At 38.8% G+C, this 24608-nt stretch overlaps 2 protein-coding genes across 6 annotated transcripts in view; one reads left to right on the top strand and one right to left on the bottom strand.

The window, feature by feature from the left end:
- ANKS1B (ankyrin repeat and sterile alpha motif domain containing 1B) overlaps positions 1–24608 on the top strand; it is a 1089048-nt gene that overhangs the window by 297272 nt on the left and 767168 nt on the right. The gene's annotated exons all lie outside the window — the stretch shown is intronic.
- On the bottom strand, positions 501–2065 carry GARIN6 (golgi associated RAB2 interactor family member 6). Its single transcript, XM_066254114.1, has 2 exons — positions 1556–2065; positions 501–575 (listed from the first exon to the last, which is right to left on the bottom strand). The coding sequence occupies exons 1-2, from the start codon at positions 2063–2065 to the stop codon at positions 501–503; spliced, it is 585 nt and encodes a 194-aa protein (XP_066110211.1).

Here is a 24608-nt window from a genome sequence, read left to right as displayed (position 1 = left end):
ACAAGAAACTACATATGATGTTATGATGCTTTATTGGTTTGATTTACATCTTCCTGCTTCTCTTGGTTGCTTCTGTCCTGGTTATATATTTTAAAATTTTTAGAGTTTTCTTTGGCTAATAGATATAGATCACAGATGACTGCGTCTTTAACATTTTATTCTCATCTGTACAAATATCAATTAAGGGAAAGTTAAAGATAGTTCAGAGTCCAAAGTTCTTGCCGGTAGTCTCAGGTTCTGCAGTCACCAACCGTCCTCATGCTGCTGACGTGCGGGAATCCCCTCTGAGGACAGGAAGTGTCTGCAGACTGGCTGCGGCCACAACCCTGGCACCGGTGGTACTGCCTGTTGTTACCCCTGCTCCTGACACCGGTCCTGCCCTTTTACCAGCACTGTTGGCTTTTTGACTGAAGAATACGAAGTCTTGAATGCAGTATTATGTGGGAGGCATGTGGAGTTAATTCCTCCTCAGCATAACCACACGAGATGACCCCAAACACTTAAGGGTCCATGTGAATTTTCCTGATGATGCTGACTTGATCTTCATCTTGTTCATAGGAAGGAAAGGCATTCGCCTGATAGGAAGACAGATGAGTGAAACAAAGTGAGAACAGAAAGGTCAGCTCCCTTCTATTCCTGTAGCTTAGTGGTTTTCAACCTTTTTCATCTTATGGCACACATAGACTAATTATTAACTTTCTGTGGCACACCAAAAAATATGTTTTGCTGATCCAACAAAAAAAATAGGTATAATTTCAGTTCATTATACTGGATGACTATTGTGTTGTTGGCTGTTGTAATTTTTTTAATTTGACAATCTAAGGGAAAAGAAGTCAGTGCCCCTGATAGTCAGGTATTGCAAGTTCTAAAAATTCTTGTGGCACACCAGTGTGCCTCTTGTGGCACACCGGTTGAAAATCGCTTATAATAAGAATTTTGAAGGCTCAAGTCCAATGTTGCATGTGATGCAGCAGTGTCTCCACAATGACTATAATAATCATTCCAGTTTTGCTTGAACACTTCTAGTACCAGAGAAAGCACTTTGATAACTCACCAGTGAATATCTACTCATACGCTGTTTAAAATAGACTTGTGTTAGAGTTTCTGCTGGTGAAATAGCATGCACTTTGATATTATATGGCTACTAATAAATTGTGTGCGTGCACACAATATGTTGCATACAAAAAACTAGTACATGGCAGTCATGGAGCGATGCCATGTCCCACAACATGTCAGCGTGCTTGGGCAGAGTAGTATATGTCCAAGCATAGGTTGGATGATGGGGATGCTGCAATCGCAATACAACATTGAATGTGAAATTAAGAGTTGCTGAAAGGATCTGTGAAATACATACAGCCTTGGGGAACACTGGGGAAGCACTGGGAACCTCCCCAATTTGGCATGGCTTCCAAACGGAGGCTCATTTGGCTCTGAATACTTCCAAATACATTGCATTTTTAGATGTGCCTCAGTCTCAAAACCTCTGCAAGAAATTTAGCTGTTCTCCCAAAACACCCTGGCCCCATCTTAATCTAGAGACTTTACAGAGACTTACCTCTTGGCTGTTTTCTTCCGTTAAGGCGGACAGATCCAGTGTGTCATCAGTGGGAATGGCATGGGTGCAGCTGTATGCCTCCACTGGTGGGTTTAGCATGTAAACAACTTTTTCCCAGTAAGCAAAAAGATTCCTTACATCTGAACGCAGGTACAGTTGAAGGTAAAAAGTACAGCCAGTGACAAGTTTCAGGCAGAGTCGTTGTTTTTGAATGTTATGAATGGATAGCTTCACTAACCTCAAGGGAAGCAGCCTCCTTAGCTCTAAGCCCAGTGTAGACGTCTTTCTCATTTTCTGGGTGGCCAGCAGCAGGACATCAGGAAGTACGAGGTGGGGGCAGGTGCAAACGATGCCCACCGTGACCATTTGGACAGCGTTGTGCACGTCAATCACTTCTCCCCTTCTGCTGACCTGTATGAAGTCGCTCTCAAACATCGGCGCGGACTTGAACGTACTATACTCCCCTTTGTACAGCTGTCGCTGCAGTTTCCCCATGGGGGTATTAAACATGCCCCTAGCAGGGCCGCTTTTGGTTGTGTAATAGGGTAACAAGGAGTAGCTGCTCATGGCTCTCTTTTATCAAGACAACTCCTAGGGGCTCCTCCTCCCTTTCTCACCACTCCTCTCGCATCGCCCTGTTTCCCACGCCTCTCTAGCTGGTGGACTAACGGTCTTCTGAAGGCTTTTCTTTTTCTTATTCTTTTTTTAAAATCTCTGCGTGACCGAAGACAGGGGTGCTGATTACCAGCTTCCCAGGGTTGGCTATGATCGCTCCCCCACGAGACGGTGCACCCCCCGAGGTGTGCGGCTCTCCGGTCCCCTCAGATCTCGAGGTGCGCAGAAGTCCAGGCTTGCGGATATTGGTGTTCACTCCAGGAGGACTTCCGTTTCAGCCAGAAATACACCGGTTCGCTAAAACCTCTATTCTTTGATTCAACAACCTTAATTGTTGATCCTTATCTCACTATCCTCTCTTCTGGAAACCAATCTCCACCTACGCCCAAACCATGTGCGGGGCTGTTTTACTACCTCTCCTGCCTATTGTGACCTGTGCCCATCACACACTCCTTTGTCTCCATTACTCAACAGCCCCTCCCTCATCGCAAGGATACCAACCTCTCCACTTCACCACACCTCCCTGCCTGCCACAGCTAAGCAGAACACCCCCTCCCACCAGGGCTCCATCTAAGAATCTTTTTTTTTTTTTTTGTATTTTTCTGAAGCTGGAAACGGGGAGAGACAGTCAGACTCCCGCATGCGCCCGACCGGGATCCACCCGGCGCGCCCACCAGGGGGAGACGCTCTGCCCACCAGGGGGCGATGCTCTGCCCCTCCTGGGCATCGCTCTGTCACAACCAGAGCCACTCTAGCGCCTGGGGCAGAGGCCAAGGAGCCATCCCCAGCGCCCGGGCCATCTTTGCTCCAATGGAACCTCGCTGCGGGAGGGGAAGAGAGAGACAGAGAGGAAGGAGAGGGGGAGGGGTGGAGAAGCAGATGGGCGCCTCTCCTGTGTGCCCTGGCCAGGAACCGAACCCAGGACTTCTGCACGCCAGGCTGACACTCTACCACTGAGCCAACCGGCCAGGGCCTCCATCTAAGAATCTTAATACATAATGGCAAACTGCTTTCAAAAAGAGGCAAATTTCTGTTATGTGTGAGTTTAAAATACCCATAGTCTCTTATCCAGCACTTCTGATTATAGACAATTAGAATTACTTGTAGAATTTACTTTAAAGAGAGAATTGGACAGCCCTGACCAGTTGGCTCAGAGGTAGAGTGTCGGCCAGGGGTACAGAAGTCCCAGGTTCCATTCTGGCCAGGGCACACAGGAGAAGCGCCCATCTATTTCTCCACTCTTCCCCCTCTCCTTCCTCTCTATCTCTCTCTTCTCTTCCCGCAGCCAAGGCTCCATTGGAGCAAAGTTGGCCCAGGTGCTGAGGACGGCTCCATGGCCTCTGCTTCAGGTGCTAGAATGGCTCCGGTTGCAGAGGAGCAATGCCCCAGTTGGGCAGAGCATCGCCCCCTAGTGGACTTGCGGGTAGATCCGGGTTGGATGCATGTAGGAGTCTGTCTCAGCTTTCCCACTTCTCAGTTCAGAAAAATAAAAAATTGTTTTTAAAAAAGAGAGAGAAAGGAGAATTGGACAAGTTGGTAAACAGGTTAGTAGAAGATGTGCAAGGTTTCTTGTATCAAAAAAGAGAATAACCAAGAATAATATTTTACAGTAGAGATTTGGTTAAATAAATTATGGAACATTGAATGATAGAATGGTCTGTATCCATAAAAATGATTATGTAGTTTATATTTACCGAAATGAAGTCCTTGACTTTTAAAGAAAAGATCAAAGCAAACATATTTCAAGCTAGCATGATACACTAGGTGATCCAACTTAGGTAAAATCATCTGTGTGTGTGGTTTGGATTTTAAAATATGTTCAGTGAAACATTTAAAGTGCTTATCTTAATGTTGTGATTTTAATTGTTTTTTATACTTTCTGTTTTTATTAGGATAATTATTTCTGTTAGCAGTAAGAAAAAAGGCTGTTTTTACACATATATGCATACACATATATAGCCATAGTTTTTAAATTAAATTTATTAAGGTGACATTGGTTAGTAAAATCGATAGGTTTAAAGTGTACACGACTATTATTATGATCTATACATAGCATTGTGTGTTCACCATCTCAAGTCCTATCTGCTTCCATCACCGTCTATCTGACCCTTTTACCTTATGCTAACTCCCCTCTCACCTCATTGCTCTGTGGTAACCACCACACTGTTGTCCGTGTCTATGAGTTTTGTTTGTTTGTCTGTCTTGTTTGTTTATTTGTTGCTTTGAGTTTTATATCCCACTTAGGAGTGAAATCATATGGTTCTTGACTTTTTCCATCTGACTTGTGTTGCTTAACATGTTATTCTCAAGATCTATCCATGTGGTCACAAATGACAGTATGTCATCTTTTCTCATGGCTGAGTAATATTCCATTATATAAATATATATGTACCACGTCTTGTTTATCCAATAATCTATCAAAGGACAGTTTGATTGTTTCCATGTCTTGTCCACCATGAATAATGCTGCAATGAACATAGAAACACACATAGACACACACACACAGACACACACACACACACAGTTGTCAACAAAATTTTATTCACTGGATTCTAGGCTAAAAGACCCTTCCCTCAGGGAATTGCATGCCCCTAGGCTCTGGCCCCTACTGTGATTGAACCCTAGGAGTTTATACATATTTTTATGTGTAAATGTTTTCAAATTATTCGGGTAGATACCCAGAAAAGGGGTTGCTGGATCATCTGGTAACTCTATTCTTAATTTTTTGAGGAACCTCCATAATGTTTTCCATAGTGGCTGTTTCAGTTTACTTTCCCACCAGCAGTGAATGAGGATTCTTTTTTAACCACAACCTCTCCAACAATTATTAATACTCATCTTGTTGATAATAACCATTTTAACAGGGATGAGGTGGTATCTCCTTGTAGTTTTCATTTTCATTTCCCTAATAACCAGTGAAGTTGAATATCTTTACATATATCTGTAGGCCATTTATTTGTCTTCTTGGGAGAAATGTCTGTTTAGGTCCTCTGCCCATTTTTTTAATTGGATTGTTTGTTTTTGTTGTTGTTGAGCTATATGAGTTCTTTATATATTTTGATTATTAACCCCTTATTCAAGGTGTTGCTTGCAAAAATGCTATCCCATTTGATTGGTGAGCTTTTTCGTTTGTTGATGCTTTCTTTTCCTGTGCAGAAGTTTTGTAGTTTGATAGGAGTCCCATTCATTTATTTTGCTTTTACTTCCCTTACCTTTGAGGTTAAATTCATAAAATACTCTCTAAAACCAAGGTTCATGATTTTAGTACCTATGCTTTCTTCTATGTAATTTAATGTTTCAAGTCCTATATTTAGGTCTTTGATCCATTTTGAATTAATTTTTGTGTACAATGACAAATAGCAGTTTAGTTTTATTCTTCTGTATGTGGCTTCCAATTTTCCTAACATCATTTATTGAGGCTTTCTTTTCTCCAGTGCATGTTTTTTGCTCCTTTGTCAAAGATTATTTGCTCATGTACATGTGGTTTTATTTCTGAGCTCTCAATTCTGTTTCATTGGTTTCTGTTTTTCTATCAATTTCATGCTGTTTTGGTTATCATGGCTCTGCAGTGTAATTTGAAGTTAGGGAGTGTGATACCTCCAGCTTTGTTCTTTTTTCTCAGTATTGCTTTGGCTATTTGAGGGTCTTTTGTGGTTCCATACAAATGTGATAGTTTTTTGTACTATTTTTTAAAGAAATGCCAATGGGATTTTGATGGGGGTTGCATCAGTCTATATATTGCTTTGCTTTGAGTAAATAATATAGTCATTTTAAGCTATATTGCTTCTTCTAACCCATGATCATGGAATATCTTTTCTTTTTTTGTGTCTTTTTCAATTTCTTTTAATAATGTCTTATAGTTTTTAGTGGATAGGTCCTTCACCTACTTTGTTAAGTTTATTTCTAGGTATTTTATTCTTTTTGTTGCAACTGCTAAAGGAATTTTTTTTTCATTTTCCCCCCTGAAATTTTATTGTTAGTATATAGGAATGCAGTGGATATTTGTATATTGATTTTGTATCCTGCAATTTTACTGTAATTGTATATTGTTTCTAATAGTTCTTTGATGGAGTCTTTAGGATTTTCTATATAAAGAATCATGTCATCTGCAAAAAGTGACGATTTTACTTCTTTATTCCTAGTTTGGATGCCTTTTATTTCTTTCTCTTTCCTGATTGCTTTAGCTTGAATTTACAGAACTATGTTGAATAACCATAGTGAGAGTAGGCATCCTTATCTTATTCCTGATCTTTAAGGAAAAGCTTTCAGTTTTCACCATTGGGTATCCTATTAGCTGAGGTTTGGAAAGTTCTCATCAACTATTTATTTGAATAGGTTCACTGTTCCCTTGTTCCTTTCTTCTCCTTGTGGTATACCCATTATTCTTATATTGCTTTATCTGATGGAGTCAGATAGTTCTTGTAGAGTTCTTTCATATCTTTTACTTTGAAGTCTCTGTCTTCCATCTGTGTCATTTCTAGATTACTACCTTTAATATCACTAAATCTTTCCTCCATATGGTAAGTTATATTTCCTAAACTCTATAGGTAGTTCTTCATCTCTTTTACAGAGTTCTTCAGCTCCAGAATTTTTGTTTGGTTGGTCATTTTTAAAAAAGTTTTTATGTCTTTGGTAAAATATTTACTTTTGTTTATTGATTTTATTTCTGAGTTTATTGAACTGACTATCTGTGTTTCTTGTATCTCATTGAATTTTTTTCAGAACTGCAATCTTGAATTCTCTGCCATTTAAATCACATATTTCCATATCTTTAAATTTAGTCTCTGGAGATTTTTCATTTTCTTTCTGAGCTGCCTCATTGGTATTTATGGTATATGATGAATTCTTTTTCTACCTAGACATCTGTGGGAATAAAACCTAATATTTTTTAAAGAGTCACATTTCTTTATTTAGAAGGTTAAAAAGTTTTTTGTTTTTCAGTAGGTGGCACTGAAGCATAAGTTTCTTTCTTGGTTTCTTTTGCACTGATCGGGCTTCTCAGATCTTTGTGGGGCAGTTGAAAATGCCCTGTATTCCCTGGAGAGTTGAGTGGCTCTTCTGTAACCAGATCACTTCAGGGCACAACTCCCAAGGAGATTTTGTGGGCACTGGGGTTCTGAGCCTGTGACATCTTAGTGCTTCCCCCTGTAACCAGACTGCCAACCATGCAGCCACCATACACGAGGCAATGTGAGCTGGGAGAGGCCGGCTGGTGCATTTGTGCCTTTGTTCTTTCAGTAATGGTGACTGCCATAGCTCAGCTGCCTCACCTCTGTATCTTCACCCCTGTCATTGGGATTAGCTGAAGGATGCATCTGCCACTCAGGAAAAAAAATGCTTCTGCCTTTTCAGTCTTCAGGGCTGCAGATAATGGATAGCTCAGCACTCACTGCTACAGCTTCTTCTGGGACATGCTGCTATCTGTGAGAAGGGGAGGAGAGGCAGCCAGGCTCCATGGCTTTGTTTTCCTGCTTGTATTGGCAGCCATCAGACAGCCACAGTCATACTTATTCTTTCCATCTCTTCCCCAGTCACTGGCCTCAGCTGCAGCACATATGAACCACTGAGGCAGGAATGATCACTGTATCTTTTCGGTCCCCTGGGACTCTAGAGATTGCAAACAATAACCTGATTCTTTCCCTCTCCTGGGACTCAGTGAGCTCTGGGCCGTGTCTCTGGCATCCATCTCTGCTGCTTCCCCTTCCCCCTCCGCTGTTCACTCTGACTCACCTACCTTCAGATGTTTCAATGTGCAGATCTCTCAGCCATGTCATACATTGAGCAGGAATTATTTATTGAATTCTAGAAGCTCAACTTGTTGCAACTTCAAGGGTAGAGACCAGGGAACCTCTCATACCACCTTCCTCTTGATGTCAGTCTAAAGTTATAGTTTTTGAGTCTTAAGTTTGTTCTATAGCTCAAAAAAACACACTATTCTTCCCTTAATATTAAGATATCTGGTTATTTATGGGAATGTGAGTAGTTTTCCTTTATTTACTGAAAGGTCTACTCGCATATCAATAGCAATTCTTACTGGCCTGTTCAAAGTCCTTGTATCATAATTTCTACTTTATATCTACATTACTTATTATATAGTTAGTAAAAACTAACATTTTAATCAAACTAACATTTTAAAGGTATTAAAGTGGTTTTTGTGGGATTTTTTTGAAGAAATAGGTAACATTGGGCACAGTATAATTTAATTTAGGTGCTTAAAAAAATAAAAGAGATACCAATTTGCATAAAAGCATGTTTATGTCATGCACATTTATTAACAGATATTTATCTTAGGTTTCCATTAAAGCAGTGAGTTAATTGCCTTGTATCCAGTGAAATCAGAAACTATTTTACTGAGAGGACTTATGGACTTTCAGTTTTTTCCAATCTAGTCATTAGACCAACAACAGTAGAATGTCTGTTATGTGGCCTGATAACCATCAATGTGTAGCATTCTGGCAAGTATGTCTCTATTTTCATGAATCTGATGAAGTTTATCTGAAATTCCTCTAGCTATTAAGACTACCTTATTAGTATTTGCCTCAACACTTAAGAAACTTAGGTGGCTAAATAAAAATCTACCTAAAACTGAGAATAAGAATTTTTTAAAATGTAAACTTGGCAGTTCTCTGTATGCTTGCTCTCAGAACAAATTTCCATATAATTAGTCATTAGATGTTCTTAAAATAAGTTTATGCGGAGATTCCAAGATGGCAGCAGAATAGGCAGACATACAAACTGCCACCTCACAGGACCAAACTGGATTATAAATTAATTTAAGAACAATCATCATTAAAACCAACTTTGGACTAAAAGAACAGGACACATTCTAAAACCAGTAGCCACGGCCACCATCACAGCAACCTGGTCTGTGCAGGTTCGCATAGGTTTCAGACAGACAGTAATGAAACAACGGAGCCAAGAACTGGTAGGCCATTTGCTTTAATCCTAGTTTGCACCCAGTGGGCAAGAAATACACACAGTGGGAAAACACTTCCCATTCCATTTAGGGCTCCCCAAACCACTGACTTATCCGAGTTTCCTAGAATCAAAGGTTTCTAGCTCACCAGACTTATTCACCTCTGTTCCCCATCTCCTCCTCTCTGCACAAACTCTGCATAAACTGGCTTCTCCTTCACTATTACGCCATCTTGGCTGCTTCTCTCCTCTCCTCCACGTGGCCTTTCTCTGCTCTCCTCTCTGCTCTCCATCTAGAATGTAATCATTCTTCTCTTTAAAACCTTTTAGGGTAAAAGCCCTCCCTCAACACATATTAACATAATCACACCCATCCCAAGCATCACCTGGGTGGCGGGCTTCCATGTGGATAGCACCACCTTTAACAAAGTGAGCATAATATATTTTATCTGCCCAACACACGTAAACCAAGGAGCACAGAAGAAACCACACAGAGACTGGTAGGAACTGCGAGGACATGGTGGGGGCTCCCCCACTCCCAGGAGCGAAGAGTGGCTGAGGGTCCAGAGGGATTCTCATTGTGGAGAGAGAGACCTTGAGAGGCGGGGGTCCTATATCCCAGGACCAGGCCCCAGCCTAGAGACCCAGAGAGGGAAGGAAACAGCTTCACAGCATTGAGTGGGGAGAAGAGCAGGATTTCTGTCTGCAGGAAATGGCTTGCAAAGAGGTTGCAGCCGTAAAGGGCCAGCGCAGAAAATTTCACTCACAGCCACTTACCTAAGGCTCTGGGGAATAGAAGAGCTGAGAGGACTGGTCTTGCATGAGGTGGGTGGGGGGATGGTGGCACAGGGACATAAACGGTGATGGGGAGAAGAATAACTGTGCTAAGTCATTCTCCAATACTGAGGCAGCCAAAGCAGGGGGAGGGGCACTCCCTTTGTCCAGTACAAGCCTAGCATAAGGCCAATTGACCTACCTCCAAAAAACTCTCCAGCTCAGCTCCAATCAGCACAAAAGGCCGTTTGGAAGGAGGAAGTAAAGGGAAGGGTCAGTGACTCAGATTTCCAGGGAGATCTGAGCTACACCTCCCCCTTCTGATATGGAGAACACACTCTGCCCTGGAGAGTAACTGGGCAGACCACACCTTCTGGTTTTCAGAGGTCACACCACATTTCTGTGGATTTCCCATACAGAAAAATAAATAAATAAATAAATAAATAAATAAATAAATAAATAAGGCCTGGATAGAGTTTCAACTGGGGCCAAAGAGCAAGATACACTCACTACCCCCATCCTAAACACGGAAGTTCCCTGCTGGGCTCAGCAAACAAACAGCAGGGAAATTAAGACTTTTATTCAGCTCTACTAGTTAAGAAGAATTAAAATCTTCTAGCCACCAGCTAGAAGATTAAGGTTGAGGGATTAAGCCCTGGAGAAGGGGCCACAATCCATATACCAACCTCAGCTACCCTACACCAACAAGCTTGCAAATTGCATACAGAAAAAATGGGAAGGCAGAGAAATGTAATTCATATGAATCAACAAGAGAAATCCACAGAGAAAAAACTGAATGAGATGAAAGTAACCAAATTACCGGATGCAGAGTTTAAAATAATGATTGCTTAAGGATCTCAGAGCTACAATGGATGGACTTAATGAGCACCTAAATAAAGAAATTGCAAGCATCAAAAAGGACATTGAAATCACAGAAAAGAATCAATTGAAAATGACAATTACAATATCAGAAATGAAGACTACACTAGAAGGAATCAACAGTAGGTTGGATGAAACAGAGGATCAAAAAAGCAACTTAGAGGACAAGATAAATAAAAACACAGAAACAGAGCAGCAAAAAGAAAAGAGGCTAAAAAATTCTGAGAAAATTATAAGAGAACTCTATTATAGTATTAAGAGAAATAACATCCTCATCATAGGGGTTCCTGAAGGAATCGAGAAAGAACAAGGGATAGAGAACCTGTTTGAAGAAATCATAGCTGAGAACTTTTCTAAACTGATGAAGGAAAAAGTCACACAAGTTCAAAAAGCACAGAGAGTTCTGGTAAAGAGGTACCCAATAAGGCCTACATTAAGACACATCATAATTAAAATACCAAAGTTAAGAGATAAAGAAAAAATACTAAAAGCAGCAAGAGAAAAGAAGTCTATTACCTATAGAGGAGCCCCCATAAGGATGACATCCAACTTTTCAACAGAAACACTTGAGTCAAGAAGGATATGGGAAGAAATATTCAAAGTAATGCAAAAAAAGAGCCTACAACCAAGACTTCTTTATTCAGCAAGATTATTGATTATTGTTTAAAACTGAAGGAGAAATAAAAAGCTTTCAAGACAAAAAAACAAAAACAAAAAAACCCTTAAGGAATTCATTACAACCAAACCAGTACTGAAGGAAATGTTAAGAGGCTTGCTGTAAAAAGAGCAAAGGAAAAAAGAAATAGAGTAAAAGAGGATTATAGATTTAAAGAATAAAATGGCAATAAACAACTACATATTAATAATAACCTTAATTGTAAATGGATTAAATGCTCCAATCAAAAGACATAGGATAGCAGCATGGATAAGAAAACAGGACCCATACATATGCTGTCTACAAGAAACCCACCTCAGAACAAAACATACACATAAACTGAGAGTAAAGGGATGGAAAAAATATTTCACACAAATGGAAAGGAAAAAAAGCTGGGGTAGCAATACTAATATCTGACAAAATAAACTTAAAAAAAGGCTATAGTAAGAGATAAAGAAGGTCACTACATAATGATAAAAGGAGCATTACAGTAGGAAGATATAACTATTATAAATATATATGCACCTAATATAGGAGCACCTAAATATATAAAACAGATTTTGATGGACAAAAAGGGTGAGATCTACAGCAATACTATAATAGTAGGGGATTTTAATACCTCACTAACATCAATGGATAGAAACTCCAGACAGAAAATTAACAAAGAAACAGCCACCTTAAATGATACTCTAGATCAGGGATAGTCAACATTTTCATACCTACCACCCACTTTTGTATCTCTGTTAGTAGTAAAATTTTCTGACTGCCTACTGGTTCCACAGTAATGGTGATTTATAAAGTAGGGAAGTAACTTTACTTTATAAAATTTATAAAGCAGAGTTACAGCAAGTTAAAGCATATAATAATAATTACTTACCAAGTACTTTATGTCGGATTTTCGCTGTTTGGCAGACTAAATCTTTATAAAACAATTTACGATAGTTAAATCTATCTTTTTATTTATACTTTGGTTGCTACCACCCACCAGGAAAGCTGGAAAGCCCACTATTGACCAGGTTGACTACTGCACTAGATCAACTGGATTTAATAGATATCTTTAGAACCTTTCACCCCAATGCAGCAGAATATACATTCTTTTCAAGTGCTCATGATACATTTTCCAGGATAGACCACATGTTAGGACACAAACCAAGTCTTAATAAATTTAAGACAATTGAAATCATATCTAGCATCTTCTCTGATCACATGGCATGAAACTAGAAATCAACTACAATAGAAAAACAAGAACATTCAAACACTTGGAGACTAAATAGCATGCTATTAAATAATGAATGGGTTAACAATGAGATCAAGAAAGAAATAAAAAACTTCCTTGAAACAAATGAAAATGAACATAAAACAACTCAAAATTTATCGGACACAGCAAAAACAGTACTGAGAGGGAAGGTTCATAGCATTACAATATACATTAAGAAGCAAGGAAAAACTCAAATGAACAATTTAACCCTGCACCTAAAAGAACTAGAAAAAGAACAGCAAGTAAAGTCCAGAGGTAGTAGAAGGAAGGAAATAATAAAGATCAGAGTGGAAATAAATGACATAGAGGCAAGAAAAATGATTCAGAAGATCAATGAAACTAAGAGCTGGTTCTTTGAAAAGGTAAACAAAATTGATGAACCTTTAACCAGACTCACCAAGAAAAAAAGAGAGAAGACTCAAATAAATAAAAATTAGAAATAATAGTGGAGAAGTAACAACCAACACAGCAAAAATTCAAAGAATTATAAGAAAATACTATCAAGCACTGTATGCCAAAAAATTGGACAACCTAGATGAAATGGATAAATTCCTTGAAACATATAATCATTCAAAAATCAATCTGGAAGAATCAGAAAATCTAAACAGACTGATTATAACAAATGAGATGGAAACAGTTATCAAAAAACTTCCAACAAACAAAAGTCCTGGGCCTGATGGCTTCACAGGTGAATATTACCAAATATTCATAAAAAACTAACTCCTATCCTCAAGCTATTTCAAAAAATTCAAGAGGAGGGAAAACTTCCAAACTTCTTTTATGAGGAGAACATAATCCTCATTGCACAACCAGGCAAAGACACTACAAAAAAATAAAACTATAGCCAGTATCTCTGATGAACTTAGATGCTAAAATTCTCAACAAAATAATAGCAAAATGGATCCAGCAATACATGAAAAAAAATCATGCATCATGATTAAGTGGGATTTATTCTGGGAAGGCAAGGCTAGTACAATATTTGCAAATCAGTCAACATGATTAATCACATAAACAAAAGGAAGGATAACCACATGATAATATTAGTAGATGTAGAAAAAGCATTTGATAAAATTGAGCATCCATTTATGATCAAAACTCAGCAAAGTGGGAATACACGGAACATACCTCAACATGATAAAGGTCATCTATGACACACCCACAGCCAATATCATATTCAATGGGCAAAAATTAAAAGCAATCCCCTTAAGAACAGGAACAAGGCAGGGGTGCCTCCTTTCACCACTCTTTTTAAAAAATTATTTATTAAATTTAATGAGCTGACAATAAATCAGGGTACATATGTTCAAAGAAAACATCTCCAGGTTATCTTGTCATTCAATTATGTTGCATACCCATCACCCAAAGTCAAATTGTCCTCTGTCACCTTCTATCTGGTTTTCTTTGTGCCCCTCCCCTCTGACTCCCCCCAACCATCACACTCTTGTCCATGTCTCTCAGTCTCGTTTTTATGTCCCAGCTATCTATGGAATCATGCAGTTCTTAGTTTTTTCTGATTTGCTTATTTCACTCCGTGTAATCTTATCAAGATCCGTCTATTTTGTTGTAAATGATTCGATGTCATCATTTCTTATGGCTGAGTAGTATTCCATAGTATATATGTACCACATCTTCTTTATCCATTCATCTATTGAAGGGCTTTTTGGTTGTTTCCATGTCTTGGCCACTGTGAACAATGCTGCAGTGAACATGGGGCTATATGTGTCTTTACATACCAGTGTTTTTGAGTTTGGGGGGTATATACCCCATAGAGGGATTGCTGGGTAGTTCTATTTTTAGTTTTTTGAGTAACAACCATACTTTCTTCCATAGTGGTTGTATTACTTTACATTCCCACCAACAGTGAATGAGGGTTCCTTTTTCTCCACAGCCTCTCCAACATTTGCTATTACCTGTCTTGTTGATAATAGCTAATCTAACAGGTGTGAGGTGGTATCTTATTGTAGTTTTGATTTGTATTTATCTAATAACTAATGAAGATGAGCATCTTTTCATATATCTGTTGGCCATTTGTATTTCTTCCTGGGAGAAGTGTCTGTTCATGTCCTCTTCCCATTTTTTTATTGGATTGTTTTTTGTTGAGTTTTATGAGTTCTTTGTATATTTTGGATATTAGGCCCTTATCTGAGCTGTTGTTTGAAAATATCATTTCCCATTTAGTTGGCTGTCTGTTTATTTTGTTGTCATTTTTCTCTTGCTGAGCAAAAACTTCTTAGTCTGATGTAGTCCCATTCATTTATCTTTGCCTTCACTTGGAGTCAAATTCATAAAATGCTCTTTAAAAACAAGGTCCATGAGTTTAGTACCTATGTTTCCTTCTATGTATTTTATTGTTTCAGGTCTTATATTTAGGTCTTTGATCCATTTTGAATTAATTTTAGTACAAGGGGACAAACTGTAGTCGAGTTTCATTCTTTTACATGTGGCTTTCCAGTTTTCCCAGCACCATTTGTTGAAGAGGCTTTCTTTTCTCCATTGTGTGTTGTTGGCCCCTTTATCGAAAATTATTTGACCATATATATGTGATTTTATTTCTGGACTTTCTGTTCTGTTCCATTGGTCTGAGTATCTATTTTTCTGCCAATACCATGCTGTTTTGATTGTCGTGGCTCAGGGGTCCCCAAACTATGGCCCACGGACTGCATGCGGCCCCCTGAGGTTATTTATCCAGCCCCCGCCGCACATCCAGAAGGGGCACCTCTTTCATTGGTGGTTAGTGAGAGGAGCACATTGACCATTTCATTAGCCAAAAGCAAGCCCATAGTTCCCATTGAAATACTGGTCAGTTTGTTGATTTAAATTTACTTGTTCTTTATTTTAAATACTGTATTTGTTCCCGGTTTTTTGTTGTTGTTTTTTACTTTAAAATAAGATATGTGCAGTGTGCATAGGAATTTGTTCATAGTTTTTTTTTATAGTCTGGCCCTCCAATGGTCTGAGGGACAGTGAACTGGCCCCCTGTTTAAAAAGTTTGTGGACCCCTGTTGTGGCTCTATAATATAATTTGAAGTCAGGTATTTTAATACCCCCAGCTTTGTTCTTTTTCCTTAGGATTGCTTTGGCTATTCGGGGTTTTTTATAGTTCCATATAAATCTGATGAATTTGTTCCATATCTTTAAAAAATGTCATTGGAATTTTGATGGGAATTGCATTAAATTTGTATAATGCTTTGGGTAATACGGTCATTTTGATTATATTTATTCTTCCTATCCAAGAACAGGGAATATTATTCCATTTCATTCTATCTTTTTCAATTTCCCTTAACAATGCTTTGTAGTTTTCATTATATAGGTTCTTTACATTCTTTGTTATGTTTATTCCTAGGTATTTTATTTTATTTTTTGTTGCAGCCGTGAAGGGGATTATTTTTTTTAGTTCGTTTTCTATTGTTTTGTTGTTGGCATATAGAAAAGCTATGGGCTCTTGTATATTAATTTTGTATCCTGTGACCTTACTGTATTGGTTTATTGTTTCTAGTAATCTTTTTGTGGAGTCTCTGGGGTTTTTGATGTATAGGATCATATCATCTGCAAAAAGTGAAACCTTTACTTCTTCTTTTCTGATATGGATGCCTTTTATTTTTTTATCTTGTCTGATTGTTCGGGCTAGAACTTCTAGCACCATGTTAAATAAGAGTGGAGAGAGTGGACAACCCTGTCTTGTTCCTGATTTAAGGGGAAAAGCCCTCAGTTTTATGCCATTTAATATGATTTTAGTTGATGGTTTATCATAAATGGCCTTTATCATGTTTAGATATTTTCCTTCTATACCAATTTTTTTTAGTGTTTTAAACATAAAATTGTGTTGTATTTTATCAAATGCCTTTTCTGCATCTATTGATAGGATGATGTGGTTTTTGTTCTTTGTTTTGTTGATATGGTGTATTACGTTAACTGTTTTATGTATGTTGAACCATTCTTGAGATTCTGGGATGAATCCCACTTGATCATGATGTATTATTTTTTTAATATGTTGTTGAATTAGATTTGCTAGTATTTTGTTTAGTATTTTAGCATCTGTATTCATTAGAGATATTGGTCTTTAGTTTTCTTTTTTTGTGCCATCCTTGCAGGGTTTCGGTATGAGGGTTATGTTGGCTTCATAAAATATGTTTGGAAGTATTGCTCTTCTTCAGTTTTTTGGAAGACTTTGAGTAGAATAGGAACCAAGTGTTCTTTGAATGTTTGATAGAATTCACTAGTATACCCGTCTGGCCCTGGACTTTTATTTTTAATAGTTGTCTCTATTTCCTCCCTGCTTATGGGTCTGTTTAGGGTTTCTGCTTCTTCATGACTCAGTCTAGGAAGATTGCATTGTTCTAGGAATTTATCCATTTCTTCTATATTGTTAAATTTGGTAGCATATAGTTTTTCATAGTATTCTACAGTAATTCTTTGTATATCTATGATATCTGTGGTGATTTCTCCTCTTTCATTTTGGATTTTGTTTATATGAGTCCTTTCTCTTTTTTCCTTGGTGAGTCTTGCCAAGGGTTTGTCAATTTTGTTGATCTTTTCAAAGAACCAGCTCTTTGTTTTATTAATTTTTTCTATAGTTTTCTGTTCTCTATTTTTGTTTATTTCTGCTCTGATTTTTATTATGTTTTTCTTCTGCTGGTTTTGGGTTGTCTTTTTCTTTTTCTAGTTCATTAAGATGTGAAGTTAAATGGTTTACTTGGGCTCTCTCTTGTTTGTTCATAGGCCTGAAGTTGAACTTTCCTCTTATTACTGTTTTTGCTGCATCCCAGAGATTCTGCTATGTCGTATTGTCATTTTCATTTGTTTGTATATATCTTCTGATCTCTGTGCTTATTTCTTTTTTGACCCATTTTTTAAAAGTATGTTGTTTAGTTTCCACATTTTTGTGGGGTGTTTTTACGTCTTTTTTTGCAGTTGAATTCTAGTTTCAAGGCTTTATGATCAGAAAATATGCTTGGTACAATTTCAATTTTTCTGAATTTGCAGATGTTATTTTTGTGGCCCAACATAGGATCAATTCTTGAGAATTTTTCATATACACTAGAGAAAAATGTGTACTCTGTCACTTTGGGATGAAATGTCCTGTAGATGTTTATCATATCCAATTGCTCTAGTGTTTCGTTTAAGGCCAATATTTCTTTATTGACTTTTCTGTTTGGATGAACCATCTAGAGCCGTCAGTGGCATATGGAGGTCTCCAAGTATGATTGTATTTTTGTCAGTTTTTGTTTTTAGGTCAGTCAGTAGCTGTCTTATATATTTTGGTGCTCCTTGGTTTGGTGCATATATATTAAGAAGTGTTATGTCTTCTTGATTCAGTGTCCCCTTAATCATTATGAAATGACCATTTTTGTCTCTGATTACTTTTGTTGTCTTGTAGTCAGCATTGTTAGATATGAGTATTGCTACACCTGCTTTTTCTTGGATCTTATTTGCTTGGAGTATTGTTTTCTAGCCTTTTACTTTGAATTTGTTTTTATCCTTGTTGCTTAGATGTGTTTCTTGTAGGCAGCATAAGTTGCATTTTCTTTTTTAATCCATTCTGCTATGCTGTGTTTTTTTATTGTTGAGTTCAATCCATTTACATTTAGTGTAATTATTGACAATTGAGGGTTCCCTATTGCCATTTTATATATTGCTTGCTGTTAGTTGTGTATCTTGTTTGATTCTTCTCTTTTGTTTTCCTATCATTTGTTTTTGTTTGATTGTAACATACTTCTTTCCTCTGTTACTACCTTTTTTAAGTCATGTGCTTCTGTGGTGGTTTTTTCATGGGTGGTTACCATTAAGTAATGAAAAGAGTACCTACCATGTTCATTGTAGTACACTATCTTATAAGTGCTTCTGCACTCCATCATCCTTTGCTACTGTTAATCTCCATCCTCACCCTTTTTTTTTGTTTTTGTTATCATGGTTTAAATTTGGTTTTATTGTGTTTTTGGTGGAGCTTTTACCTGTGGTTTTGTTTTGTTCTGTTCTTTGTATCTGGATGGAAAGCCCACTTTAGTATTTCCTGAAGTGGGGGTTTTCTGATGATAAATTCCCTCATCTTTTCTGTATTTGTGAATTTTTTTATTTCTCCTTTGTTTGTGAAGGATAGCTTTGATGGGTATAGTATTCTTGGCTGGAAGTTCCTCTCTTTCAGAACTTTAAATATTGGGGTTCACTCTCTTCTAGCTTGTAGAGTTTCTGCTGAGAAATCCGATGGTAATCTAATAGGCCTTCCTTTATATGTTGTATTCTTCTTTTCCCTGGCTGCATTGAGATTTTTTTTCTCTGTCATTGGTTTGTGCCAATTTCATTCTGATGTGCCTTGGAGTAGGTTTGTTGGGTTTAAGATAACTCTGTGTTTTGTTTGCTTCTTAAATTTGAGGCTTTAGTTCTTTCCACAGGCTTGGGAAGTTCTCATCTATTATTTGTTTGAATATGTTCTCCATTCCATTTTCTCTCTCTCTTCTCCTTCTGATATACCTTTTATTCTTATGTTACTCTTTTTAATGGAGTCAGACAATTCCTGTAGGGCTTTCTTATTTATTTTAATTCTTGAGTCTTCTCTCTTCTTCTCTCTGTTGTGCCTCAAGTTGCTTGTCTTCTATGTCACTAATCCTTTCTTCTATATGGCCTGTTCAATTAGCTAAGCTTGTTACCTCATTTTTCAGTTCATGAATTGAGTTTTTCATCTGTTTGTTTTGTTTCCATAGTTTCAATTTCCTTGGTAATATATTCTTTGTGTTCATTGAGTGGTTTTTTGAGCTTTGTAAATTGCCTTTCTGTGTTTTCTTGTGTATCTCTGAGTATTTTTAGGATTTCTATTTTAAATTCTCTGTCATTTAACTCCAAGGTTTTTAATCTAATTTTTTTTTTATAGAGACAGAAAGAGAGAGAGGGACAAACAGGGACAGAGAGACAGGGACAGAGAGATGAAAAGCATCAATCATTAGTTTTTCGTTGCGCATTGCGATACCTTAGTTGTTCATTGATTGCTTTCTCATATGTGCCTTGACTGCGGGCCTTCAGCAGACCGAGTAACCCCTCGCTTGAGCCAGGGACCTTGGGTCCAAGCTGGTGAGTTTTTGCTCAAACTGGATGAGCCCGTGCTCAAGCTGGTGACCTCGGGGTCTTGAACCTGGGTCCTCTGCATCCCAGTTCGTCACTCTATCCACTGTGCCACTGCCTGGTCAGGCTAAATTTTTTTTCTATAGATTTTCCTCATATATCTGTGCTACATCTCTGTCTTTTGTATTCATGATATTCTATTTCCTTTTCCTTAATGGCATCTGAGAGTGGTTTTGTTAATACTACTAATGAGAATTAATAAAGAGTAAAAACAAAAACTACAATAAAAAATAATTAAAAATTATCTTTTTTCTTTCATTCTTTGAGAAAATGCCGTGAAAAATTGAGAATTATATTGTGCTAAATGGAACAAAACTACTTATAACAGAGGGCCTGAGTTGGGGAGAAGTGATAAAGGGGCAAAAAGGAGGTAGGAATCCACAAAATGCAAAAAAGAAAAAATTTAGATCAAGAATAAAATAATTTGCTTGTAAATGATGGTCAACTGAGAGATATAGTGTAAGGTATAAGAGGGAACAAGAAAAAGAAAAAAAACTATTGTATTAAGTGGAACAAAAACTGCATAGAATGGAGAGCCAGGGTTGGGGGGAATGCTAATGAGTTAAAAAGTGAAGTAAAAAGCATGCAAAATGCCACAGAGAAAAAATTTGAATCCAAAATAAAATAATTTGTTCATGAATGACGCTCGAATAAGAGGAAAAGTAAGGAAGAAAAGAAGAAACTAAGAGAGAGGGAGAAAAAAAAAGGAAAAAAAGAAGAGAGAGTTAAAAGTTTTGGAGTGTATCCCTCATAGAGAGAAAGAAAAAAGAAGAAAAATGGGAAATGTAACACTTATGGTTAATGTAATTCAAGATGAAGAGAGAAGAATAAGATGAGCAGAGAATAAAAGGACCAAGGTGGAAGAAGAAGAAAAAATAAGAAGATGAAAGAAACAGAAAAGAGTGGAAAAAGTTATAAAGACTGTTAAAGATTGTGGATTTTTCTTGATTTTGAGAGGTTCTCTTCTTTTTTCTTTCCTCTCCCTCTTCCTGGTCAGTTGCTCTGTACCCCAGGCTCTGTCCCTGTGGCATGCTTAGGTAGAGATTTGCAGTTGATGAGTCTCTATGGTGATGTCATACATCAGGCCTCAGTCTTGATGGCAGTTGGTGCTTGTTAGCATTTGCAGGCTCCAACAATGGGAGAGTCTGTTTTCCCAGAGCCTCTCTCCTAGTCTCTCCTTCCTGAATTAGCAGCCTGATGATCAGCTATAAGGTTGCCGCTGCCACTGCCTGGAGATTAAGAGTCTCAAAGAGCTGGCAGATCCCCAGTCTATCCCCACTCAGTGCAGGGTTCTGGATAAGGTTCTGTCAGTTAGAGCCACCAGCATAATCAGGTGGGACTGGGAGCCAATTGCTCTCAAGGTGTCTTTCTATGAACCTCCAGGCATGTCCAGTATGCCTCAGCACTCTGTGAGACCACTATCCCCAGGCTTTTTGCACTTTGTAACCTGTATTGCCTGGGAAGAAGATGCCCTAGTCACTGCCTGCAGAACAGGAAGTCTTAAAAGCTGCCAAGTCCCTCTTTTTATTGTACAGCCCTGAGTATGAAAGCTCTGCTGATCAGAGCCACCAGCTTAAGCAGGTAGGGGGGTGTGTTGACTTCTGTTCAGTTCTCCAGGTATATCTAATTAAATTTGCCTTATTTAGGAATATGCCATTTCCTAATGATATATCAGGCAGAGCTTATTTTCACAATGTTAGGTACTTGGTCTTGTCAAAATTAGAAACATATGAACTGGGAGTTTTTAAGGAGTTTATCTGAGGCAAAAAGGCTCCAAATGTTTGGAACGAACGTGTTCCATGGGATTGCTTTCTGCAGGCTTCTTTCTTGTTAAAAAGCCTACAGCCTATCTTGTCTAACTTCTGCAGTGTTCTCTGAGGTTTTTCCTTAGGGATGTGTTTTTCACCCTGTATCGGCTGACCAGAAGTTGCCCCCGCCTCTACATGCAGAGCAAGAGGCACTAAAAAATATCATAATATCATGTCTCTTGTCTTAGATCACTGATCTGAGAGAGACCTAGTCAACTAGAGCCACGTAAGCCAGTTGGGCGGTGAGAAGACTGTGGGTTAAGCTAATTTCAGTGATTGGATCTGCAGATCTGCTCCAGAGATACTCTGCAAGCTGCCTGTGCACCCCTCCCCCTAGTGCTTCCATATTTTTTCTTTCCTGGGATATTAGCCTGAATAGCTGGCGGAGGCACCCCGCCCGCCCGACGAAGTCTGGGCGTAGGGAAGTTTGCTTTTGCACACTCCCCACACTCTGTTGCTGGGGGAGCAGGGACCACACCGAGACTCTGGTCAGAGCCCATGAAGAAGCCTCTGACCCTGCCCCTCTGTCTGGGAACATGGGCGCCCATGCCCAGGGCACTAGGAGGAACCTCTCACACACTGTCTATGCTCGCCAACCAGGATATTGGGGGTAATGGCGGCCGCTGCTCACCTGCCTTTGCTGCGGTCCAGTGCCGGCATTGGCTCACGTGGGCTGAGTCGCCGCAGGCACACTCTTCACTCTTTCCTTGGCTTGAATGTTTGTGCCCCAGCCTGGCTCCCTCCACACTCCCAGTCCCCACTCTCTCTCAGTTCCAAGTGAAAGCAGCCCTTGCTCAGGTTAGTGAGGAAGGTGTTCCATTCTCCGTCTTATTTCCTTCAGGGTTGATTATATATTTAGCCAACTTTTTTACCCAGTCATACCTTCTTTTTTTTTTTTTTTCCATTTTTCTGAAGCTGGAAACAGGGAGAGACAGTCAGACAGACTCCCGCATGCGCCCGACCGGGATCCATCCGGCACGCCCACCATGGGGCGACGCTCTGCCCACCAGGGGGCGATGCTCTGCCCCTCCGGGGCGTCGCTATGTTGCGACCAGAGCCACTCTAGCGCCTGAGGCAGAGGCCACAGAGCCATCCCCAGCGCCCGGGCCATCTTTGCTCCAATGGAGCCTTGGCTGCGGGAGGGGAAGAGAGAGACAGAGAGGAAGGCGCGGCGGAGGAGTGGAGAAGCAAATGGGCGCTTCTCCTGTGTGCCCTGGCCGGGAATCGAACCTGGGTCCTCCGCACGCTAGGCCGACGCTCTACCGCTGAGCCAACCGGCCAGGGCTGTCATACCTTCTTGTTCAGTGTGTGGGACTTCCAGATGCTCCAGGGATAGATTTTTCTCTCTCTGGTTGTAGAACTTGTTGAAATTTGGGGGAGAGGTATCGGGAGTGCTCCTCATGGCGCCATTTCTCTGATGTCATTTTCACCACTCTTAATCAACATAGTTCTGGAAGTCATAGCTACAGCAATTAGACAAGAAGAAGAAATAAAAGGCATCCAAATTGGAAAAGAAGTAAAACTTTTATTATTTGCCAATGACATGATACTGCAGTGTTTGGCAAACTCATTAGTTAACAGAGCCAAATATAAACAGTACAATGATTGAAATTTCTTCTGAGAGCCAAATTCTTTAAACTTAAACTATATAGGTAGGTACATTTCTTATCAAGGTAGTGCCCATATGTGGTATTTTGTGGAAGAGCCACCACACTCAAGGGGCCAAAGAGCCACATGTGGGTCATGAGCCGCAGTTTGCCAACCACTGTGAGAAAACTCTAAAGTCTCAGTCAGAAAACTATTAGACCTGATAAAATGAATTCAGCAAGGTGCCAGAATATAAAATCAATATTCAGAAATCAGTGGCATTTATATACACCAATAATGAACTGTTTGAAAGAGAAATTAAGGAAACAATCCCCTTCTTTATCGCAACAAAAAAATAATGTACCTAGGAGTAAATTTAACCAAGGAGGTTGAAGACTTCAACTCGAAAAATTAGAAAACATTGATAAGAGAAATCAAGGAAGATACAAACAAGTGGAATTATATACCATGTTCATGGATAGGAAGAATAACCAACATTAAAATGTCTATACTGCCTGACCTGTGGTGGCACAGTGGATAAAGCGTCGACCTGGAATGCTGAGGTTGCCAGTTCAAAAACTCTGGGCTTGCCTGGTCAAGGCACATATGGGAGTTGATGCTTCCTGCTCCTCCCTCTGTTCCCTCTATCTCTTCTCTCTCTCTCTCTCTCTCTCTCTCTCTCTCTCTCTCTCCAATGAAAATGGATAAATAAAATCTTTTAAAAAAAAAGAATTTTTTAAAAAAAATGTCTATACTATCCAAAGCAATCTATAAATTCAATGCAATTACTATTAAAATACCAATGTCATACTTCAAAGATATAGAACAAATATTTTAAAAATTTATATGGAACCAAAAATAACATGGGTAGCCTCAGCAGTCTTGAAAAAGAAAAATAAAGTGGGAGGCATCACACTTCCTGATACCAAGTTATATATTACAAGGCCACTGTACTCAAAACAGTTTGATACTGGCATAAGAACAGGCATATAGATCAATGGGACAGGACAGAGAACTCAGAAATAAACCCACACCTTTATGGCCAGTTGATATTTGACAAAGGAGGTAAGAACATACAGTGGAGTAAAGACAGTTTCTTTAACAAATGGTGCTAGGAAAATTGGATAAATTTATGCAAAAAAATGGAACCAGACCACCAACTTACACCATTCACAAAAATAAACTCAAAATGAATAAAAGACTTGAATGTAAGTTGTGAAACCATGACCATCTTGGAAGAAAACATAGGCAGTAAGCTATCTGACATCTCTTGCAGCAATATATTTTCTGATTTAACTCCATGGGCAAGTAAAATAAAGAACAGGATGAACAAATGGGACTATATCAAACTAAAAAGATTTTGCACAGCAAAAGACAACATGAACAAAATAAAAAGACAACCCACACAATTGGAAAACAAATTCACCAACACGTCAGATAAGGGGTTAA

The sequence above is a fragment of the Saccopteryx bilineata genome, chromosome 1 (assembly GCF_036850765.1).
Source record: "Saccopteryx bilineata isolate mSacBil1 chromosome 1, mSacBil1_pri_phased_curated, whole genome shotgun sequence".
Classification (NCBI taxonomy): Eukaryota; Metazoa; Chordata; class Mammalia; order Chiroptera; family Emballonuridae; genus Saccopteryx; species Saccopteryx bilineata.
This window is presented reverse-complemented; position numbering and strand designations above follow the sequence as displayed.